A 24,687-nucleotide genomic window follows, 5' to 3' on the forward strand; every position below is an offset into this window, starting at 1 on the left:
GTCCTAAGGCACTTTTAAGCGTCCAAAATTCCTTTGTAATTTTTTTTACTAAAAAAATGCAAATATATTATACGATGAGGGTTGTAATTTTTGTAATTTGTCGAGTCGATACAATTAAGAGACTAAGTAAAAGAATGATTAATGTAAAAATAGTGTTAATGCTTACGTCTACAGAAATTAAAGTGACTCCAAAGTAAGAATCCCTTGAACCGATTACCCTTAAAACGTTTATAAATTTCCTCACAGTAGACGTCAAAAAAGCACTTTGTAATATAACTTGTCAGAAAGGCAAAAGATGGATTCGTATTTTCGAGGGTGTGTCCTGACGGGTCGGTCCTCGAACTTAATATGATTGTTCTCACTAGTTACCATCAAGTTGTTATCAGTTGTACCAACTGAGAATTATTTCTACATTTTAGGTGGGGAATAACTTAGAAAAAAACCCAACCACACCATCAAAGCGAGTTAGTTGGTGGTTAGGGAGTTAACTACTGGGAATCATTTTTCTCAGTAGTTAAAATTGCAGTTGTTATCACTGGTAACAACTTGGTATTAATTAGTGGGAATAACCAAAATCTACCTTGTCCATCTGTTGGTCACTTTTTACCCTCTTCATCTATATAGAGTCGACGTCAAAGATATCTTACAGTTTTGCACCTTACTCCTTTAAAATAAGGCGAAAAATGTAAACATATCTTTGACTATAATACTCCAGCTTCCATAAAATGACTACGAGTAGGATCATTAAGCAGTTCTCAGTAAAAATAAAAATGTAGCAATAACGCGTAGATATGTTTAATTAATTATATGGGTAATGATGGATTGCTTGGACCAGGAACTCCTAAGAATGTCTTCAGGAAATCCATTGGGAATGGAAATATTATTGTAGAGTTTTTCTCCGCTGAAATGGTATTCAGTGACTGGAGATACCGGAGCTGAGGGCAAAAAAAAATATGATTACAAAATACACAGTGTTCCTATTTAAAAAAATATGGTATTTTGAAGCGGTCAGCTTTTCTGAAACATTTTGTCAATTAGCCGACTCTGCTTTGATAAGATAAGTATTAGAATGTTTCGGAGGCCTCTTTGAACTGTAAAATTATATCTTATCCTCAAATTTTCTCATATTCCTGAGAAAAATGAAGAGACAATTCGATTTGTCCTATGCCATGTTGCGTATTTTTAGTGGTAGCTACTAGGGCTTATTATATAGGACAATATCGGACAGTTTCCAATTCTGGGACTGATTTTCGATATTGGGTCCCAATTCCTGAATTCTGGAACTGGTTCCGGAATTGGGGTTCACCATATTTTTATTAGATTTTTAAGTAAAAAACTAAAAAGAATTGACATTCTGATACTCTGTTTTAAATGGATTTGTTATAAAATATCCATTGTGATATTTAACTCTCCATGCCATAAATAACGAAACTTTTACCTACATGGTTAATTGAAAATACCCTCAAGAAATGTTTAAAAAACTCATGTATTTTACTTTCCTCGTATTCAAAAAGAAAAGTAGAGTGTTTAACTCGGGTGAAAGGCATAATTTCGGACTCGAACTATTGGCTACCTCGGCAGAAATGAGTGCCTTTCATCCCCTGTTTAACAATCTACTATTTAAATACAATAAAATATTTACCTACATCAAAAAAGGACGAAGGATTGGGATGCATTCCAATGAACAATAACTTAAAGTGGGTCTTTTTGTTTGTAGCGCCACTATCTCAGATCAAATTCGAACGTGGTGTTTAGGATGGTTGTCGTTGAGATTCAAGATGGCGAACACGTCTCTAGAATATTTTTTTGTGTTTTGCTCATTCATGTAGTTTAAAGTGTAATATTGATAGCTTATTATGCAGTGAACTATCGTAGAAGTGTGCAGCTAATGAAAAACTAATCTTGAAACGCGTTTAACCATATTTTAATCAACACCCGGCAATCCATCGTGGCTTTTAGTAAAGTCCAGCTATCTCTTTACTAAAAGCAACTACCGAACAACGTCATGCTCTACGAGCACACTTAAAACTTACAACATAACTTGACATTGGCAAAATCATCATAGATTTGATGGAAGCCATATTTTAAAAGAAGAAGAAGAACGTGGTGTTTATATTATGCTTGTTGATCAAATTTTAAAATCCAAATTTGCCTCCATTTATTATCTGTCTGTCTGTACTTCGGAGTGCTTCTGTGCCATGACGGAACACATTTTGCAATGTCACGCAATTTATTTCAAAGTTATTGAACATAAATTATGAATTACATTGCTAAAAAGGGAACAGGATACTGACACCTATTCTCTTTGATTTTATATAACGTAAGTATCAGTACAATTACGCGAACTAACCTGAAGGGCCATAGGGTTATCAATCATGACTAGTGAGGCCTCTTTCAGTGCCCTGGAGGCTTTGATCTCGCCTTCAGCCGCGATGATCTTGGCGCGTGCCTCGCGATCTGCTTCGGCTTCGGCCGCCATTGCACGTTGCAGTTGCACTGGTAGCCTCACGTCTTTGCTAGACGGCAGAGGAAATTGTTGATAGTTACTGAAGCTTGAGGTTAATATAACTGTGCATAAACCTAACTGTAACACGTTGGCAAGATAGAAGAGAATCGGGAATAAGTAGTAAAATGTTACGACGTACATACATAGTAGGTGCAAAAATAGAATTAGATAAATCTCGTGTAATAAAAAAAGTCTGGCCGTGCACCTAAGTGTCACCTCTTTGTCTGACCAACATTTCCAAACACTCACTGCTGCTCGTGTCCAAATATGGCTAACGGTTTTCTTGGCAGACCGTAAAAAAATCTGCTGAGGTTACTGTATCATCTGATGCTTTTTATGTAGAATTTACACACCACGAATCCGTGGCCTCGTCCTGATTAACTTACATCATGTGGCGAAAGGCTTACTCGTCAGGCAGTCGCCTATCACGATTTTTTTAATGATATAGGAGGCAAACGAGCAGACAAATCGCTTGATGGTAAGATATTACCGTCGTTCATAGACACCCGCAACACCAGAGGGGGATGAAAGTGCGTTTACGATGTGAGTACGCTCTTTACTGATGACTCTGCCCGATATTTTGTCTAACTTACATTTCCACACGCTCCACCTCAACACCCCAGGGATCCGTGGCCTCATCCAGATTTGCTTGCATCATGTGGCTGATGGCTTCTCGGTCGGACAGCAGCTGCGCCAGGTCGCGCATGCCCAGCACATTGCGCAACGTCGTCGCAGCCAACAGTCTTGTGGATGCGCTGGGTAGATTTGTGAATATTATAAAAATATTTTAACTATTTACCAAGATTCATGCTGTGTCTGTTGTGGAAATATAATATTTTTTATGTGTGAAATCCATATTGGTAATGGATGTGTAATGATCCATTTTCACTCGATATAACAACATATGGTATAATTTTGAAGGATATATTAGCACTTAACTCAAAATTACATTCAGTGTAACGATTACTCAATATAAGTTATATTTTTCATTTCATTTGCGAATGACTGAAAAAGGTAGCATTTTTTGTTGATGTGAATTTAAATTACATGCTATAAAATGAGCTTAATAATATAAGCTCTGCTTAAATTAAAAAATCATATTATTTTTCTTACTAAACGATTTGATGACGCTTCGCGGGGCTCCTACTTTCTGCTCTGAGGTATAAAAGGTGACTAAGGAACTTACCCAATTTAAATAAAAAACAGGCCAAGTGCGAGTTCGTTTTACTCGCGCACCGAGGGTTCCGTACAAACTTTGAATTATTTCGTGTGATTGAAATGAAAAGGCGAAAAACTTTTGATCAGTACCCCTAGTGTAACTTTGATCGACATCATAACGTAACGAACGCGTTTGCGTTAAGTCTCATTTTGTATAGGATTTTGAGGTTCCAAAACGTCCCGCTTGGCGCGCTCTTTCGAAATCCAATACAAAATGAGACTAAACGCAAACGCGTACGTCACGTTTGGAAATCGAATTTATTTACACTAGGGGTACAGGAGTACCTATACTAAGTATAATTGTGCCCAGGGCCACCGATCGGTAAATTGTTTAACTAATTGGCGCGATGTAATTTATGTTGATTTTTCGAGGATAATTCTCTGTCATGTGAACCGATTTCAAATTTTGTTCTTTTATAAATTTCAAGTGTAATAAATATACATAAAGTTGGTTAAATTGCAATTCTACGCTACGCTCGTGAATTTATTATAGAATCTTTTGTTTGCACGGGACTTAAAATAAGCACTCGAAGAAATATCAAACTTTGCTCTCTTGTTGTACCAATAACTATTCTCTCCCGCTGCGGGAGTTCGGCACACGAAGGGCATCCTGTTATACCGCATGAGAATCATACCATTATACCTGATAAGAATATGTCATTCATATGTATCATATCATTAGTTGTTATATAGAGTGAAACGTACCCGAATCGTATACGAGTATGACGTTGATGTTCTTTATGGAATAGCTGATTTATTTACGTTAATTCAGGGTCGACGCCATAGTTAAAGTTATTCAGTGAGACTTACTTCTGAGACAGACATCAATTTACATCCTTTACTTCTAGGGCTTGAAGAAAGTAATAAACTTGCTGAAATACAGACATGAACGCGTCGGCGTAAAGAAAATCCTTGACAAAAGTGTCGAGTTTCTAATAATATTAAATTTCAGAGAGAAATGTCTCAAAGAAGGAGCCGTCTAGACAAAATCTTCATTTTTACTTTGTTCCCCTTTTTAGGGTTCCGTAGCCAAATGGCAAAAAACGGAACCCTTATAGATTCGTCATGTCCGTCTGTCTGTCCGATTCTGTCACAGCCACTTTTTACCGAAACTATAAGAGCTATACTGTTCAAACTTAGTAAGTGGATGTATTCTATAAACCGCATTAAGATGTTCACACAAAAATAGAAAAAAAAAACAATAAATTTTGGGGGTTCCCCATACTTAGAACTGAAACTCAAAAAATCTTTTTTCATCAAACCCATACGTGTGGGGTATCTATGGATAGGTCTTTAAAAATGATATTGAGGTTTCTAATATCATTTTTTTCTAAACTGAATAGTTTGCGCGAGAGACACTTCCAAAGTGAAAAAATGTGTGTCCCCCCCCCGTAACTTCTAAAATAACAGAATGAAAAATCAAAAAAAAAATATATGATATACATTACCATGCAAACTTCCAGCGAAAATTGGTTTGAACGAGATCTAGTGAGTAGTTTTTTTTAATACGTCATAAAATTAAAAAAAAATTTTTTTTCATCAAACCCATACGTGTGGGGTATCTATGGATAGGTCTTGAAAGAAGAAAATGATATTTAGGTTCCTAATATCATTTTTTTCTAAACTGAATAGTTTGCGCGAGAGACACTTCCAAAGTGGTAAAATGTGTGTCCAAAGTGGTAAAATGTTGAACAAGATCTAATAAGAAGATTTTTTTTTAATACATCTTAAATTGTACGGAACCCTTCATGCGCGAGTCCGACTCGCACTTGGCCGCTTTTTATGCTATGATGTATTGTAGAAATCATATTAAATACTACTTTTTAGGGTTCCGTAGTAAACGAGGAATCCTTATAGTTTCACCATATCCGTCCGTCTGTTCTTCCGCGGCTTTGCTCCGTTATCCGATCTGATATTTATATATATATTTATATACATAAATCAAGCATGGCGACAGAACGGTAAAAAACTACAAAAAAAATGGTTAGGGTACCTGACATATAATTTTTTTTTTCGTCTTAACTCAAAGGTGTGGGGTATCGTTCGACAGGTATTTCAAAACGAATACGGATCTCCAATTCTCCAACAACCATTTTTTGATAAAGTAAAAATTTTGGGAAACAAACGTTAAAAAGAAAAAAAAAATGTGTCGCCCTCTAACTTTTGAACCATGGGTCCAAAAAATATGGAAAATCGTAAAACAAAGGCTTTAAATAAAAGGAATAAAGAAAACATTAATTAATTAATATTTTCAGTGAAAACTATAGCGAACATGATCGTTCTAGACGATTTTGAGTTATTGCCTTAATGCAGAAAGTCTTCTCTTCTTAGTAAAAAGCAAAGATAATTTGAAATAAAGGTGGATTGTCAAAGAAAATGTTGTACCCACAGTAAATTCATCAATCATTCATCACATCTTTCGACAAATGATTAACGCTTTTAGAACGCTATTGGTTTTGAACCTTATTCTTTCACTGATAGGTATGTGGCAAATTTGTTACATATCAAAAAGTGGCGCCATATAACCGGGCATAGGCTAAAGTTTGTGGCGCCATCGCTCGAAACGATGCTGCCCAGTTGCTGTCCTAGAACCATATTAAAATATTGTTTCGTATTAAGAGGGATTTATACCACGTACTCCCATATAAAAAGATAATGTTTTTCCACTTCTAAATATTTTCCATTCTACGTACATGATTTTTTAAATATGTTATTGAACCAATGAAAAACTAAGGTGATTTGTTAACATTTAGTTAGTGGAAACCGTTTTCTCCCGAAATGGAATTTCATAGAAAAAGTACCGTTATTTCGTTAGGATACGCAAAGCTATTCTTTACCCTTAAGGACATCGGAAAGAAGAGATTCCGCTTTTGCGAGAATTATTTAGTCATGGTACAAGAACAGCTAGTTATATTGGCGTAGGTATGTCGAAACGACGTTCTAGCTGAGCCGATAACACTTGCTTAGTTAGATTGTGCATGTAACATTAGTTACCTGTAGTCCGCCACCCGGACTACTGCGTTCAAAGGCTCCTTTATCCTGTAGTACACTACGGCGTCTACAGCTACTGTCACGGAGTCTCTCGTTAAAACCTGAAATTAAGATCACATTATTCTATATTTATTTATGTATTAAGTTTTTGTTTTAATAAACAGTATGTATCTGAACGTAACGCAATTACTCAAACCCGTTACTGAGCATCTTTCACAATATGGCCAACCATGAAATAGTGAAAGAAAAATTTGACTCTCCCATAGTAAATTTCGACATCAGACTGGTCTGATCTTGAAATTTACTCTGGGATCTTCATACATTTTACTGGTAAAATGTATGAAACAGCCAATTTTTTTTTACGATTTCATGGTTGGTCCCCTGTTAGTAAAAGTTGGTCAGTATGACCTAAACATTAACGGGTTTAGTAATTGCTTTACGTTCAGATAAATACAGTAGGTATATGTATATCTGTTACGTATGCTTATTGAAGGCGTATGTGTTTTTGTGTGTTTATTCTCTAAAATTAGCTCCTTGCACTACCTGTTGATTTTCCCGCTACCCAAAGGTTGTCTGGAAGAGATCGCTTTTTAGCGACTGTTGTTACTTAGTTATATTTTTCTTTTTACTCTCTTTGTGGTTTTACATGTACGATGTACTGTTATTAGTGCAATAAACAATAATTACCTACACTTACATGTCGCCCTAAGAATAATTAAAATAGCAACATTAGCGTTTACATTATGTCAGTCAAAATACCTGTACCCCTAGTGTAACTAAATTCGATTTTGAAACGTGACGTACGCGTTTGCGTTTAGTCTCATTTTGTATGGGTTTTTGAACAGCGCGCCAAGCGGGACGTTTTGGAAAGTCAAAAATCTCATACAAAATGACACTTAACGCAAACGCGTTCGTCACGTTATGATGTCGATCAAAGTTACACTAGGGGTACTGATAATTTATTTTGAATGTATCGTAGTTGGTTATAATTATTAAGCTTATTAAGTATGTGCCCAAAAACGTTTATAATGAATTAATGATCATTGTATCTGCCTGATTATCTTAATACGAATGGAACAATACGGGAAAATGCTAATACATTGGTTATATTCCGAAGTTCGGATAGATTTGGATTCGGATTGACTCTCTTTATTTAAGGATGGCTCACGTTAGAACGGTCCCGGTAGGGCCGGGCTGTTCAAGCGTGAGTCGTCTTTTACACGTAACATGCAACAGCAAATTTTTTTGACATAGCGTGGGGACCTTGTATTTTGACAAGGCATGCTCTACGCTTTTGTTTGGCTTGACCGCACTCGGAGTACCCAACTGGCGTGAAGTGGCATCCCACAAGATGTATCTGAGGCCAATATCCTCTTTGGGTCACTGAGCCAGTGCATTAAGTACATTTATATTGATGCTGGTTTATCAATTAAAGGTTGTGAGTTGAAGTGGTGTCAAGGCTGATAGCACGTAGGTGCCTGCGTCTGCCAGCTTCCCACGACTTTTGAACTTAGAAAATGTCACCAGGCACAAGGCACAAACTAAGTAACTTGCGCCTAGATTCACAGATCTAATCTATTACACGTTGTAATTGATAAATGTATAAAATGAATGATCAAACATTTTACCCCGCGTATCTCTAAACCTAATAAATTTACCAAATGTCTGCGAAGCACACGACGAACAAAAATAACATCACTGAGACATATTTAAGAGTCTGGTCATCGATCGATCGCTGGCGAACCCCTGGGGTTCACGTGCTACACTTTGAAAACCTTTGGTATTGTTAATCAATTTTACATTACCTCTTCTGTTTATTTACAGGAATCTTTTGGTAAACAGTATATTTTGTTAAATATATAAAAAAATAACTGAAAACCGAACCCTTACTAGGTACCTGCCTGTACATAGGTATTTAACACTGAATTTTTTAAGAAAGGGCCAATTACCTATATAGATCATATAACAAAAAAAAAAAAACGATCAAGAGCGAGTTCGTTTTACACGCGCACCGAGGGTTCCGTACAAATTTTGAATTATCTCGTGTGATTGAAATGAAAAGGCGAAATACTTTTGATCAGAAGTACCTATACAAGTATAATTGTGTACAGTGCCATATATCGGCAAATTGTCTAACTAATTTGCACGATGTAATGCACATATTGCGCTATGGTTTTTCGAGGATAATTCTCTATTATGTGAACTGATTTCAAAAATTATTCTCTTATTTGAAAAAAGGTATCTCATAGGAATTTCAAGTATAATAATTAATTACACTTAAAGTTGATTAAATTGCAAACTAAACTCGGAATTGTTTTTTGGTAATTAAAAAATAATTAAAGACAGAGGTCTGATTCTATTTTTCCTGTACTATAAATCTTAGTAATGGTAATATTATTTAAAAAAATTATAATTTTTCTTCGGTAAACTTCGGAGATAAGGGGGGAATCGTATTTTTTTCACATTTTCCTCCATAAATCAATATATTCCATTACCAAAAAAAATTTTTTGGAATGTACAATTTGAACTCTTTCAAATTATACCCCACTTGACCTAGTGATTAGACTTAGAAATTTTGCCCCCTCTTCATATTAGGGCATTTTCATAAAAAAATAAAAAATACTTTCAATGTGTCTGGGTTAGCGTTATTCATAACTATTTCACAAATCGATAGCTCAAGTAGTTCTAGAGATATTTAGCGTTGTGACAGACATACGGAGGGACGGACAGAGTCACACCATAAGGGTTTCTTTTGTACCTTTTTGGTACGGAACCCCAAAGGCATATAATTTATGTTAAACTAACTTAAAAATACCGACTTAAAATAGGATAAAATAAATATGCCCTTTTATATGCGCTAGCAACTGATTTTTTTTTAATTTCACGATTAATATAATGGAGATGAAATAGTCTAATATGCCTGTCGCATGCCAATACTCCGCCATTCCCTTAAACCCTAGCTCATAAAGTATATTTGAATATTAATAAAAACATGCAAACCCGGAATTTAAAATCAATAACGGCCGAACTGCAGAATCCCGTTCAGTTTACATTACGCTGCAGATTGAGGTCGGATCTGCGATCCGTCCGTTCCCGCGCGCATATTCGCGTGTCAAAATAAACGCGCGCGCACCGATTTATGATATTGACCATTTATTGGCGCGCCGCAATTATAATCTGCACTTTGCACTGATTATTGATTCTTCTCATAAACCCAGTAAATAAGCCTACCGCTACTACCTACCTGTCTAAAAACTTTTGTTCATTATCTCCTGACCTATAAGTGAGTATTAAGTATTAACGTTGTTTTTAATTTCACAAAAACATTTTTTTTTGTACCGAGTAAGTGTCATTTGAATCTCTACTACAACTTTTTAGAACGACTCCGAGGAAACTTTTGACCCACACGTGTATTTGCAATGCATATTAGTTTGGGTGCAATATCCAGCAGTCGCAACGAGGCGGGGGTCATATTTGGATGACGTCATTACGCTGAAACAGATGTTCTGTCGCTGAAGCAGTTTAGGGGTCTCAATACTTTGCCCTTTAAAATTGGTAGTGGTTACTCTGAACTGTCTCTTCGACCGATTCCCTGATGACTATTATGATAATTTTGAGGGTTCCGGTCGCATGTTACTTTTTGGCATAGACCTGTGATTCGCCTTTCTAAATTCAACTAGGTATTATTAGACAATGGGATTCAAAGACCGATTGTTTGTACGCCGTAAACCGTTGATTGATAGTTTAGAAGCCCATCAATTAATCTCAGCAGGAATGGGGTTAACTGTTTCAATACTACTGAATTCGTGGCAATAAAAATCATTGACGCGTTTACCTTTTTATAGTCGGGATGTTCTGAGAAAATGTTTACAGTGTTATAAGATACGGTCGCTGATATTTATATGACAATCTGCTCTATTGATGTTAAATCGGGCATTTCAGGCTTTAAATACAAGGATAAATTATACTCAAAAGTTTAGTCTACGACTTTACAGTGTAACGAAATATATCTAAATAAATGAGTGACTTACACGACTAAGTATTAAATAATGCTTGAAAGTTATCGATTATTATGTACCTACTTCTTTATACTTATCACTATTCCTTATAAAAAAAAGTCCTCCGCCACGCCTGTGTGTATGTATCTTCGTGATAAACTCAAAAACTACTGAACCGGATATGGAGCAAAATTATGTAAACTTTTGAATAAAATGGTATTTGGAATCGGCAAACATTTCTAAAAGTAAAAGTAAAAGTGCCGGAAATGGAGCAAAGTTATATAAACACAAATAACTTTTGCATAACAAGGCATTGGGATATGAAAAAAATATGGTATGTACATACGCGTTATTAAGAAGAACCCCAAGACCCCAAGACCCCAATACGCTGTTATGGTTGAGAAAAGAATTAAAACTGTTTTTTTTTTTTAAATTGCTTTATCCTAATTACTGTTGCGTGTACAGAGCTGAAACTCAGCAGAATTGTGTATTGTATAAGGATCTAATAATAATTATAATTAAAACCCATTTTTTTTGTAGTTTTATAACGAATTATTCGTTTTTTTCCGGTATCGGAATTTCGCTAACTTTGAAAATTATTATTTCATAATCTATGTGCACTAGCGACGCGAGAGTTTCAGTCTAGTGTTTAAACCGACATAATCTATCATAATGTGGAATAAAAAGACCAGTTCAGTTTTTTGGGGTGTTTTAAAAGACAGTGCGTTGTGCATTTTTGATATTTTGGAATGGTTAGGGAATAATTTTGCACGAATTGCTTTACTTATCAGTATAAAAGTACTAACATTTATGTCGTAAAATACAATATTTATTTATTGCGCTATCGTACAAAACATGACAATTTATATTACATTATAAATTTAACACTTCAGAACTATTACAATTATTTAACATTAAAAAGTTTATCTCTCACAAAAATCAACTTCCATCCATAATTTTAACGACTCTTACACCATCGTCATTACTAGAACCATCATGGAGTTTTTCGATCAGGTCACGTGTCTGTCTAACGAATTTTCAATCTGACGAATCTGTCGGTCACGTGACCTGTCGCAAGTTTAACATTTTTCCCCATCACAAAAAGTGCACAGCGCCGCTAAAGAAGTTTTCACTTCAAAAATGTTTAACAACAGATTTTTTCAGATTTATTGCGGTAAAACGTTAAAACCTTCACGATTGCCATATCTTCTGTCGCTAATATCGTGCGGTGCGCCGTTACGTTTGTTATTTTCTAATTTCCTGGCTTTACCTCCCCCCCCCCCCCTCTTAATCGGCAAACACCTATCTAAATATGGATTCATTTTATATTGGACATTTGGAAATTATCAGCGACAATGATTGACAGTGACTGGTGATGTGATTACCTATTGGAATTACAGTGGTGTAGTCTAAGCGCCACTTGCACCATCCCACTAACCCGGAGTTAACCGGTTAAACCATTAACCCAGTGTCAAATTGTACTGGTAACCATGGTAACTCCAGGATTAACTGGTTAACCCCAGTTTAGTGGAATGGTGCAAGTGGCCCTTAGTGATATTGTATACAGAGTTAAAATAAATGCTACACATTAAACAAACAAACATTATACCTAATACAATTTCATGTATCTATACTAATACAATAAATACTGTTTTTTTTTTTAAATATCGAACTACAATAAACTGGTATAGACTTAATAGTACAGTTACGCACTTTAATAGTTGAGCCATTTATGGTTTACTTTACACTGAACTGTTCATACAGTTAGTTGACTACTTACCAAATTAGCTTCAACCCTACCTAGGTGTAGAGATATTAACATTAAAAATGTGAAAGTTCTTGCTCTGCCTGCTGTTACTTTCGACCGTTAATTTTGGTAAAATTTGGCATATTTAGGAACTTGAAGCTATGAGTCAAGTAATTTTCGGAATTACATCTCTAGTGTGTATCATTAGGTTATTAACTGTATGCGAAGCTCTGGCCACACCACTAAGACCATAATGCTTGATGATTTTTCAAATATTTAATGAAACAATAAAAAGTAAATACTTACTTCTTGAGGTGGCACATCAAAAGACACAGTTCTTAAGTCCACCTTCCTATAGGTGTCTATACATGGCAGCACAAAAAATAATCCGGGGCCTCTCGCGCCGCCTTTTCTCAATCGGCCGAGCCTGAATATCACGGCTCGTTCAAACTCCTGCACCACCTGGAATTAAAGAGGTTGTCTGTACTATCATCACATTACCAGTCTAAGCGCCACTTGCATCATTCCACTAACCCGGCGTTAACCGGTTAAACCGTTAACTCAGTGTCAAATTGTACTGGTAACCATGGTAATTCCAGGTTTAACCGGTTAACCTCGGGTTAGTGAGATGGTGCAAGTTAAGGGCCAGTGTCTTATTTCTGGGCTTAGGCCTCACATGAACAAGAAATTCTCGTCATATCATTTTTAATTTTTATATCTGGGGACAATCTTAATACACAGACATACTAAGCAAAGCTTGTACTATGGGTACTAGGCGACGAGATAAATACATACTAATACTACATAGAAAATATCCATGACTCAGGAACAAATATTTGTGCTCATCACACAAATAAATGCCCTTATCGGGATTCGAACCCGGGACCATCTACTTCATAGGCAAGTCACTACCCATTAGGCCAGACCTGGCCGCGTAGCTAAAGTGCATATCGTTCACGCTCCGTGGTGAACGAAACGCAACTGTCATAGTCGCACTAATATGGAAGAGTGATAGAGAGAGATAGCTACGATACGCTACGTAGCGTGAGCGATTGTAACGTTGGCTACGCGGCCGATGTTTACTGGTGACGTTTTAATTGAAAATTGTAAAGAATGTTATCAGATCCAATCCTTTTTTTTTAGGAAATTTTGGCGACGTGGCTCCCGAACCGCAGAAACACTACACTCTTTGGACATAAGCAGCATAACGAATGTGCGGTGTTCATAGTTCGGCAACGTGCAGGTAACATCTCTGCAGTTGCAGACTTCAAATCCTCGTAAGTACTTCAATGATTTGCGTACTTATGCGTAATGCAAGTTTTACCTTAAAACACTCAAACAGCGAGAACGGGAATGTGATGATGACCAGGAGCAGAGACATGAAGGTCGCGAACCGCTCCACGCAGCCCACCGCCTCCGGGTTGGCTGTCGCCGATAAAACACTCATTCAGCTCTTTATTCATTATTACTACAAACTAAAAACGAATAAAGGTCTTATGACATTATAGTAGAGCCAAGCTTGAGCCAATTTGGCGTTGACAACTACCTACAGTGACGCTTACGTTATAAAGGCGCAGCTTTTTACGTAAGAAGAAATCGTCCTTAATGACGACGACAAAGTAGCACCTTGTGCTTGTGCCCGAGAATATTAAATTTATTACTATGTACCTAGTAAGTATGAAACACTGTAACATTAAATTTTACAAATAAAGTTACAGTTAACAAATAAAGTTAAGTATAACGTATATACGAGGATATTTTTTTTTATAATTGCAGTTACCCAATAAATAAATAGGTATTGTTGCAGCCGAAAGAATGAAGTAGGTATGGCAAATAAAAGTTAAGGATGCTTCTATTCAACAATATAAAAAAAGGGCATACATTCATTAGAAGGACGACCAGGAGTCCAGAAACAAAAAGGATAAATATTATAAATATCATAGGTATAACAATATACATAATGGATATATACAGATGATTACTATAACTAGCTTATATCTAAAATAGGCCCTTGAGGCATTGTACCAAGGATGCTGGCGGCATTTCCTCGTTGTATCGCAATACTGATACGTTGTGCGAGGAAGCCGCCAGCTCTTCGGTCACCAGTTACGTCAACCAGACGTTTCGCGATTTCTCCAAAAAACTTGTGCGCGCTGGGACCCCATGGACCTAGAGTATAAGATTTTCTACTTATAGTAAATATGTAAATCGGTCAGCGTCAATATATCGATGAGTAAAAATTGCGATTAACTTTTTTCTACATAGGTAAAAGATAGATAGGTAGGATTAATAATGCACACTTGTTATGAAATCAAGCAGGATGCTAAGGCAAGTACTTACGCATTTGTATCGTGATTGCGCAAGAAGTACCCGTATCACAATCTAAAACGTTCAGACGCAAATATTAGAGCTTTATAACAACTTGGAAAATGAAGCCTACCTACGGATAAGTACTCACGACTGGGTATATTGTCACGTCTAGTACTCATCGTTCTTAGTTCCCTGCGCATCTCTCGCGTTAACTTCACTCACTATTGTTACTCCAAATATTATAACAACTAATGCTCATAACAGCGTTTGACTCGGCAAACAAGCTCAGACTGCTCTGACACACGGACCTAATGCCAGAACAGCCCGACCTGTTTACACAACCCAAAAAGCCGATTCCAACTAAAAATATAAATTACAATGCGATGTTCCACAACAACAATAAAGCTGCTAAATCACCGGGTGCAAGCGCTTAGTAAAAATTATTTACGTATTTCGAGGTAGCACTCCACTTCGCCAGAGTTCTTGTCGTAGCAACCGAAATCCATGTGGCGAGAGAAGTGCAGCGTCACGCGCATGAATATGACAATATTAATTTAACTTATAAGTGTCTTCTAATCGGTGGCTCTTTGGATACTAAGGTGTGCTGGCAAGTGAGGATGTTATAATAAATAAATAACGCACTTTCAGGCATGTCGGTACGGCGCCGCCGGCGCGGGCGCTCCCGGCGCGAGATGATCCTAATTGTGGGATTTAGGTATTTCTGAAGCGGCTTGCGCTTGAATGCTATTTATTAGAGGATGTTTACATAATTTTATTAAGGGTCATGAAATCTTTTGGTTTATGTTGCAAGTATTCGTTTTGTTAACGCGTAGTGAAAGATAACCTTTGTGGACCAAATGATCAACTTCCGAAGAATTAATTACTGTCCGATGTTTGGTTTGCTAAATTTTCTTTAAGCCCATATAGTATTTTTAAACTATTTAATGTTTAAAAGGGTTTAGAATCTGATCTGACCTGACCTGCGTATTAACCGAGCGTTTCTTCTCTGCAGGTTGCATTTCTCATTTCTGATGAGTAGGTAGCGTGTTTTCTTAGTTCAGATATAATGAAATTATGATTTAAAAAATGTGTATTCGGGTAAATAACATTTCGGCAGTTGATATGTGTATGGGAGAAAATAAAATACCAAGCATAACTATTACGTATCTACGCTACACCACTATATCTAAACTAAGAAAAACAGACTTGATTTTCATTATTGAAACAGATATGTTTATTCGCTTAACATAAATATCTCCAGTCAAATATTAAGACGTTAACCAAAATAATGTCAGTGAATTATACATACATTAGACAACTCTCGTTAACCTAACTTCATTTCCTCGAATATACGTCAGAGTCGCATCGCTACGAAAACTGCGACAATAACAAGCTGAAACGTCGGATACGTCTGTTAAATTAAATATTGTAAGCTTGCATTGCTGTGGTAAAAATACCAAATTCACTAGCTATGCGAATATAGTTTGTAGTAGACTGATTTTAAATACTTGGGTTACATTTTTTTAAATCTGGACTTATAAACGCGACTGATGGCAAACATCGGTCTAATTAGGTCACAGCTCTGTCAAACTTCGAGTCAATGTCTGATGTCCATGCATAACCTCTTTGATCTCACTCGACTCTGTTTGAATGCTATTTCTGTTTAATTAATATGGAAGGTGTAAATCTGTCCGGAACCGTCTTGTCGACATATACATTACTTTATTTCATTGACGAAGACAGCTATATGAATTGTCTACAGTGAAATTAACGTTTATAAAATAAACTTATTTTTACATTTTAAAAATGAAAACATAATACTGCAGTTTCATGACGTCATAATTGACCGAATCGTTAGCGAAGGCCTCCGTTTTGATTCGGGCAACTGCTTTCGTATGTCCGGATGTTCTCCTCTATACTGGTCGCTATTCTCAACCGATTCACGTGAAATTTTGTGAGCAGGTTCAGTAGTCACAGCTCGAGACACAGATCGAGCTTCGCAAGCGAAGTTCGATCATTATTATATGACTAGCTTCAGTGGAAGATATAATACGTTTATAATAATACTTTAATTTTGCCTACCTAATATTCTTTTAGGATATCATTTGCCTACTGTAAGTACTTATAATTACTAAACTCTTAAGTTCACATATTTGTTGTCATGAAAGTAACACACCGAATCTATATTTAGACTATTTAGAGGCTCTAAATGAAAATGTAAGTAAAATTTTAAATTAATTAGTAGGTATCTTAATACATATACAATAGGTGTAATAAGTTTTCTGTAGAATGCCCTAGATGGTTCATAACAACCGTTATGACATGCTGTCGGCAAAATGTTCATCAAATGCCTATGATATATTATCCTACTTTGTAAAACATACGTAACTATCTAGGATACTGTAATTATTCGAGTAGTCTCTCGACTTCAATATTATCTAAAGTAGGTATATGGTTCACTCCATAAATTCCCATGGCGCTGTTATTGGTTCTATTTGGCCTCAAATGGTAAGCGGTTCACATTTTTCTCTCGAACATTGAAGAAATGTATAGATTTAGTGTGAGTATGAATTTATATATACATTGCTGGGTCTAAAATATTTATTAATATATAATATAAGAATCTAGTAGAAAAAACAATTATCTAAATCTAAATTAATTACTAAGGTAATTTTAGTAGGCAATACTGTATTCATCCTTTAGCCCAGTATTTACACATTGGTAATAACTTTTAAATATTTTTAAGGTAAGAACCTACATTTAATCCAGTTTAGCTGGTATTCTATAATAGTTGGTATTATCATGTATCTATTATTTAGTGTCATGCCAAGACACAATACATAATAGTTATTATTAAGTATGTGGCTTTACATTTACATTAGATTGTTACTCTTTTGAGTGTTTTGTTTGGTTGAATTATCAATATTAAACTACGTCATCGGAACGCAAACGCGTGAGCCTAAACAAAGTAGAAATTTCTTTTTGCTCAGTTTTACATTTTGTTTATATTGCATGCAATCTTGTATTATTAAGTCAAAAAATGATTGTACCTTCACAGAATCTTCACAGAATTCGCCTTTTAATCTCTTATACAAACTGCATAATAACTTGGTCATACATAAAATAGCTGTCCCTCGCACAAGCGAGGATGACCACAAGGTCAGTGCGGCGAAATAGTATAAATATTTATTACCCGTATTACCTCTACACTGTTCATGTTTCAATTTGACAGATTTTCAATTTTTGCTATTCGCAAGGAAATATTGCGTATGCTCATTGCAACGGCCCGATTCGAAGAATGAAATACGATAACGATAATTAAGTTCTGGTTTAGATAAGTTCTCATTTAGATATCGTTTGTATGTCGTATAATTGACAGAAGCAGCTCGATTCGGGCAATCAATGTCATTTTGACGTTAGAAATATCGTAGATAGATCTTATTGGGATCACAGCGGAATCGAAATAAACGTCAATTTCGACATGTCGTTTAGTTATCGATCTTTTAGAGATCTTTCCAAGATCTTAAACGTGTCTTTTTATTTTATTTATACAAACAAGCATACGGCCCGCTTGATGGTAAGCAGTCTCCGTAACCTATGTACGCCTGCAACTCCAAAGGAGTTACATGCGCGTTGCCGACTCTACCCCCCCCCCCCCCCCCCCTTGAGCTCTGGCAACCTTACTCACCGACAGGCACTTGTGTCTTAATCATTCTTCGAATCGCCGCAAGTTTTATTTGTTTTATGTAGCTATTATCTGGATCCGGATTAGTACGTTTGGAAGAGTCAAGTATTTGTTTAAAACTTAATATCTTCGGTCAAGTTTATGTGTATAAGGGCCCGTTTCACAATGTCCAAGTAAAGAAATAAAATAAATATTTTATGGACATTCTTACACAAATTGACTAAGTCCCACAGTAAGCCAAGAAGGCTGTGGATACTCAGACAACGATATATATAATATACAAATACATAGAAAACATCCATGAGTCAGGAACAAATATCTGTGCTCATCACACAAATAAATGCCCTTATCGGGATTCGAACCTAGGACCATCGGCTTCATAGGCAGGGTCACTACCCACTATGTCAGACCGGTCGTCAAAGTATTGGATAGCTAATTAACAAATAAATTAACTGCCAGACAAAACTTCCTGCAAAACTTAGCACTTCATCTACCAGTTGAGCTTATTTTAAGATTGTGAAACGCCAACGTTGACTTTATTCGTCAGATAAATGGCAAGTAGCTTATTCAGGACTTTACTTGAACATTGTAAAACACGCCCTAAGCATATATATATATTTGTTTTATTACAAGTGATTTAGTGCTTTTATAACTACGTCAAACGGGTTATGCTTTTAGGAGTGTTTGTATGTACGTGTGTATACGGGATATTATTTCTTTGCCTTAAGCTGACAAAATACTTAAGTGAACTCTTTTTCACGTATACTAAATCAGTAACGTAAGCGACTGACTCTGGAGATGCAAGGGTACATTTGTTTCGGAATCTGCTTAAGGTAGGTAGTGGCACCAGTAAATGAACAATGAAGCGATTACCCCAACTTTGGAATGTTTCTACTATCTGTTAGAACGCGTTTCCAGTATTTTTTTATATGATTCAGCATAATGGAAGCATAAAGAGTAAACTACTTCGAGCCCTCTTATTATTATTCAGTATTTTTATACAAAATAATAAGTGTCAGAATAGCCCAATTCGCTCAGAATATTAACAATGTGCCCTAATTATGAGCAATTTGATTCTACTATATTTGAACCAGTATAAATGCTAGCCTCCAATATAAAAATATAACAAATAGGTAAATAATATAAAATGGCTTACATGAATACAAAAGAGCTTTTCATAGAAACGAATGATTTAAATTGCCTAAATAAAGCAATATAACTAAAAATCAAAATAGGTAATTAATAATGTTCATCTTATAGATCATGTCCTAAAACATGAACCAATAAAACTGTTCGTTCATGTTTTGATATATGAACTAATTAACTGAATTAATGAGTGTCCATTTTAGGAATAAAAGCTAAACGTTCATCTAGAACATTTTCTTCGGTCAAGTATGAGGCATACAAGTAGTTGAACCAACTAAATCAAACATTAAAATAACCGTGTTACATATGTCGAAAGTTACTTACGTACAGATGATTAATTTAAGAGATGTAAACGTTGTGCGGAGACATAATAAAAGCATCTGAAAGACTAGGCCTTGCCTAAAAGTTGAACGCCGTTTTAATCTTATACCTTTAAACGAGCAATTCTTGTATATATGTATATATATATATATATACACCGTGTTTTTTTTGATTTGCGTTAATTTCGAGGGTGCATTCCTGAGCTTAAATTAAGTAACTTTCCCAAAGACACCGATATTCTAATTAACTCCATTTTGGAGATAATCAATCATAAATTTTTATGTTATAAGGCCCTTACGAGCGTGTACACTTGCCTTAGGGCCTGTTTACTTATTGATTAGTGTTTAGTGCGAGTTCATACATTTGCTACTAAACGTAAGTACTATCTCGGACGATCGACGTTCGAAATGACATTGATATGTCACAGTTTTCAATTGTTTGGTTGAGTTAAATGTAATGCTCGTGTTACAACAACGCTATATGCAACATTTAGTTACTTTTTATAAAAATAAAAATAGTAAAAAAAAAAACAATTTTTTTTTTTTTTAAATTGACTATGCCATTTTCTTTTCTTAAACGTACTTACCGATACCCCGAAGTTAACGACAAATTCAATAAAAACACGGTGTATATATATTTCCGTGATCTCGGAAACGGCTCTAACGATTTCGCTGAAATTTGGTATATGGGGGCTTTTGGGGGTATACAATCGATCTAGATTAGTCTTATGTTTGGGAAAACGCGTGTTTTCGAGTTTTCATGCGTTTTTCTTTCGACGCAGAATATGGTCGCTAATTTCGTGTTACCGGCCACTGTCCGTCTGGTCCAGCGGGTTAAGACGCGGACGGCTGGAAACGAGTGTTACGGGTTCGTATCTCGCCCGGTGACTAACTTTTTTTTTATATGTTCAAGTTTATATATAATTTTTTAATTTTTATTGTTTTAGACAAGTTTAATTTAGTAAAAAAATGTAGTTAAGATTATCACCTATACACCACCATATTACAATAAATAGTTATAACCGAGCAAAGCTCGGTCGCCCAGGTACTATTGATTTATATGCGCTATATTGGAACCGTAATTTTAACGGAAAATTCTCATATTTTAATTTAAAAGATTATAAATAACGAAAACATTAGAATAAATAGTTAAAAATATATATCGTATCAATAAGATGTATTATTCTATTTCATACACAAGGCTTACATTCTGAACGGCGATCTTAATAACGGGCATTTTAATTCAAACGGTTTTGTCGCAAAGTTGGTGACCGCTCACGACACGATTAATTGTCTTAGAGCTGAAATGTTAGCCTCGGGAAAGAGTTACAGTTTTAGGAAAAAATACTACTAAGCGTGTTAAATACGTCAGGAATTAATTATTTCGATTTTAAAGCCAAACGTTCTTCTTATGCGGGTCCTTCATCTTTTAGTGCGTTGGTGAGTTATTAAAACATTTTCTGCTATATACTTACTTAGAGGATGATTACTTTTGTACGTAATCAATATCATTTTAAAGTAAGAAGCAGTTTTGTAACTTCGTACATCTATGAAGTATAATATTAGATGACTATGACATAACCCACTAGGTGGCCAACAAGACAAATTGCCAGCATTCGCCCCTTCCTCATATTACGTAACATTTATCGACGTCTATTGTCAGTAATATTATAATAGCAGAGTATAAGATCACAGCAATCAGCATCGCTCACTGAGTTCATTCGCTCTAGGTATTTTATAAACCAGCATAATTTGACATCTGCGACGTCGGAGATTATATTTACATTTACATAAGGTCATGGACCCCTACCCTATCGCGAACTTTGATATTTGATTATCGTCTATTCCGTCCTTATCGCTTAAATATTGCGAGCGCGATGACGTTAGAGATCCTTGGATTTTGGATGTTGCGGAAGCCATCCTAAGGCATATGATCGGTAAGCCGTGGAAATAACAGTACAAACCAAGCAACTTTAGAACGAAATAGTTGTTGAATAATCTACCATAAGTTTGCTTTAACACATATTTATGCACATTGCACTTTCAATTTGTTAAAACAATCAAACCAGAAAACTGATCATCCTACGCCTATAATTTATGATTAGGCTGACTACCTACACACCATTAGAATCAAGCTTTTGTTCACTATAAATAATCATAAATGTACAAATATAAATACTGTATAGTCACATATCGCATGGCAACTTATACTATAAATACTTACTTCTTTCTTCTAGTCGTGTTTTTTTTGTCAAAAATCATAGAGGCACAAAGTCTTTAATATAGGTCTAAAAATAAATCGACGGTTAAATTTTAAGTTAGTGGTATTTTAGGCCTGGGCTAGGAGAAGAAATACCCGTAATGTATCTAAGTACCATAATACATAGTACATTATAGGAAGGGCACAAAGCCATAAAGCGGCGAGTTCAAATGGAGAGTTCTTGAGTCAGAAGTCAATAGGTTAGTATGTACAACGAACTTGATTACTATGACCTGAGTCTTAGTTATTACTTACTTTTGACTTAATGACCTATGTCCTCTCGACGGCGTAGAGAGCTTACTCACTGCGCTCCTATCTTGATTATTCTTGAGTTTCGTGATTCAGGAACCACATTTGTATTTCTATCGCGCTTTTTATAATGTAACCTGTTCATATTTATATATTTATCCGAGTGAAATGCAACGAAGCCACCAAAACTAAAAAATCCCAGTTATTCTAGGTGTTAATTATGCTTATCACTGCGCAACCGCCTTAGGCTTTCTTTGCTAATTATATTTACGAAATCGTATCATTATTTCTAGAGGTACTTTCATAAGGTATCAAACTTAAATAAGTTTCGTCAATTTTGAAAAAGATACGCGCCCGTATTGCAAATCAAAGTTGCAGTTATTAGAATGCATAATCTATTCACTGGTCGCAGAAGCATCGCTAAGCTACTCTGCATCGCCGTTACAGTGGAATTCGAATTTCGAATTCAAGTTCGAATGTATATTCTCATTCCTATTGCAAATATAGATAGTCGCCGCAAGCTGCAAAGCTAAATTGACTACTTTCTAAAGGACACCAATGGGTACCGAGTGGGCCCTGATCGGGTTTCGTAAACTCACTCTAATAACTCATGTGATGTCGGCCATATTGCGACAATCTAGACTAGGCCAGCAAAAATGTACGTATCCAAAGTGCTCAATTTACTTACCCTAAAGAAGGATTTAAAGGTGACAAGTTAAAGCTAACACGGATTAACTGTTACCTACAAACCATATCTAATTAATTAGACCATTGGACACGTTTTTAATTTGCACTTAATGTCATTCAAATGTAAGTAAATAAAAAACAAGTTGTAGCTAATATTAGACTAATGATCATTTTTAAGGAAACATTTGAATCCCAGATTTTGCTAAGACCTTGTTTGCCTATAATTTTATATTTTTGAAAACCAAATTGTACCTGATTAGCTGAAAATACCCACGATATTTGTTCCACTTAGTTCTTGGCGATTCGTCGGGGAAACATAATGTAGACTATACATGGATGGTATGGCATAGGTATGGTATATTCAGTAGGTATTATGGTTTGCCAATCAATCACAGCACAATCGGAATAGGACAAACCTCAAAATCTCTGGAACAGTCCTGAAATTTGGTATGTATGTTAATTACGCCCCTTTTTCATGTTCACGCAATTTGATATTTGGGGAATTCGAGGAATCGCAGCCATCTTGGAAAATGTGTACCATCCTAAAGAAATTCGCGTTTTAATCTAAATATTCGTTCTCTATGAAAATATGGTGTACGGCAACATTAAAGCTAAATAAATTCTACACAAAAAAGTCGTCGATATCTTTGCGGAAAAAATACATCTTGTTATAAATAATACTTGCTGAATCTAGGTTTGGCACTTATACACTTCCAGGGGACATTCTCTTTATAGGAAACTCGAAGGAATATAAATTACACTTTTGTCTATACATTTGTTTATGATCTACCCCAATATCAACATTTTACTTGACTGCGACTTGACCCGAAAGTAGGGTTTAAGACTTAAGTAGTGATGATTCAGTACACCCTGTAGCATAGGATACTATACGGATTTAAAAAAATGACATATCGGTAGATTCCTCTTGCCCTTCACAATCTGTGTACATTTATTTTATTTAAAAAAATCTGTACAGCCGCCTTGAGAGGATGCCATGTAATATAGTCTGGCAAACCGCTTTTGTTTGTAGAAATATGCTGCAAATTTGAAAAATGTAAGGGCAAATGGTAGGTCTCCCAAAAAACTTTTGAATTTTGCGCCTTTTTCGACTGACATATTGGTTTGCCATACTCCTTAAGGTGGCGTAGGTCACTCTCTGAGGACGTCACTTTCGATTTAGGACACTTTCTGAGAACGAACCCCATATTCTGAGGATGTCACTTTCCGATTCCGTTCGTAACTTTTATAGCATATTTGCACGAACTATGAACACTAGCAACGAGATTAGCTGTCGGACATACGGTCGATTTTATATCCGACATACAGAATGTTTTTTTAATGGGGGGACATTGAAGGGAAATCCGAATATACAGATAATAAAGAGAAACTGTTTTAGAAACCCTTCTATAGTAACGAAACCCAGATTAATCCCTTTTGACGAATTTGACATAAGGGGTCTCTCGGATCACGACAAGAAAAAAATGTGTTCCGCCCTCTCTAACTTTTGAACCATGCGTCCAAAAAATGTGAATGAAACCGTGAAAGATTTAAATGAAAAAAAAAAACATTG

At 35.8% G+C, this 24,687-nt stretch overlaps 1 protein-coding gene across 6 annotated transcripts; it reads right to left on the reverse strand.

Moving 5' to 3' along the window:
- Positions 1-773: 773 nt before the first annotated feature.
- LOC133519899 (band 7 protein AGAP004871-like) lies at positions 774-16,173 on the reverse strand. Of its 6 annotated transcripts, none has more exons than XM_061854094.1 (8): positions 15,219-16,173; positions 14,801-14,842; positions 13,785-13,885; positions 12,767-12,922; positions 6,719-6,816; positions 3,100-3,261; positions 2,351-2,516; positions 774-935 (listed from the first exon to the last, which is right to left on the reverse strand). In XM_061854094.1, exons 1-8 carry the CDS (start codon positions 15,304-15,306, stop codon positions 804-806), a joined length of 945 nt encoding a protein of 314 aa, XP_061710078.1. In that variant the 5' UTR covers positions 15,307-16,173; the 3' UTR covers positions 774-803. The 6 variants fall into 6 exon arrangements, with proteins under 6 accessions (XP_061710078.1, XP_061710075.1, XP_061710073.1 ...); XM_061854091.1 differs by having other exon boundaries at positions 15,413-16,170; XM_061854089.1 differs by lacking the exon at positions 15,219-16,173 and adding an exon at positions 14,919-15,183.
- Positions 16,174-24,687: the final 8,514 nt, after the last annotated feature.

Source organism: Cydia pomonella, chromosome 7 (genome assembly GCF_033807575.1).
Source record: "Cydia pomonella isolate Wapato2018A chromosome 7, ilCydPomo1, whole genome shotgun sequence".
Classification (NCBI taxonomy): Eukaryota; Metazoa; Arthropoda; class Insecta; order Lepidoptera; family Tortricidae; genus Cydia; species Cydia pomonella.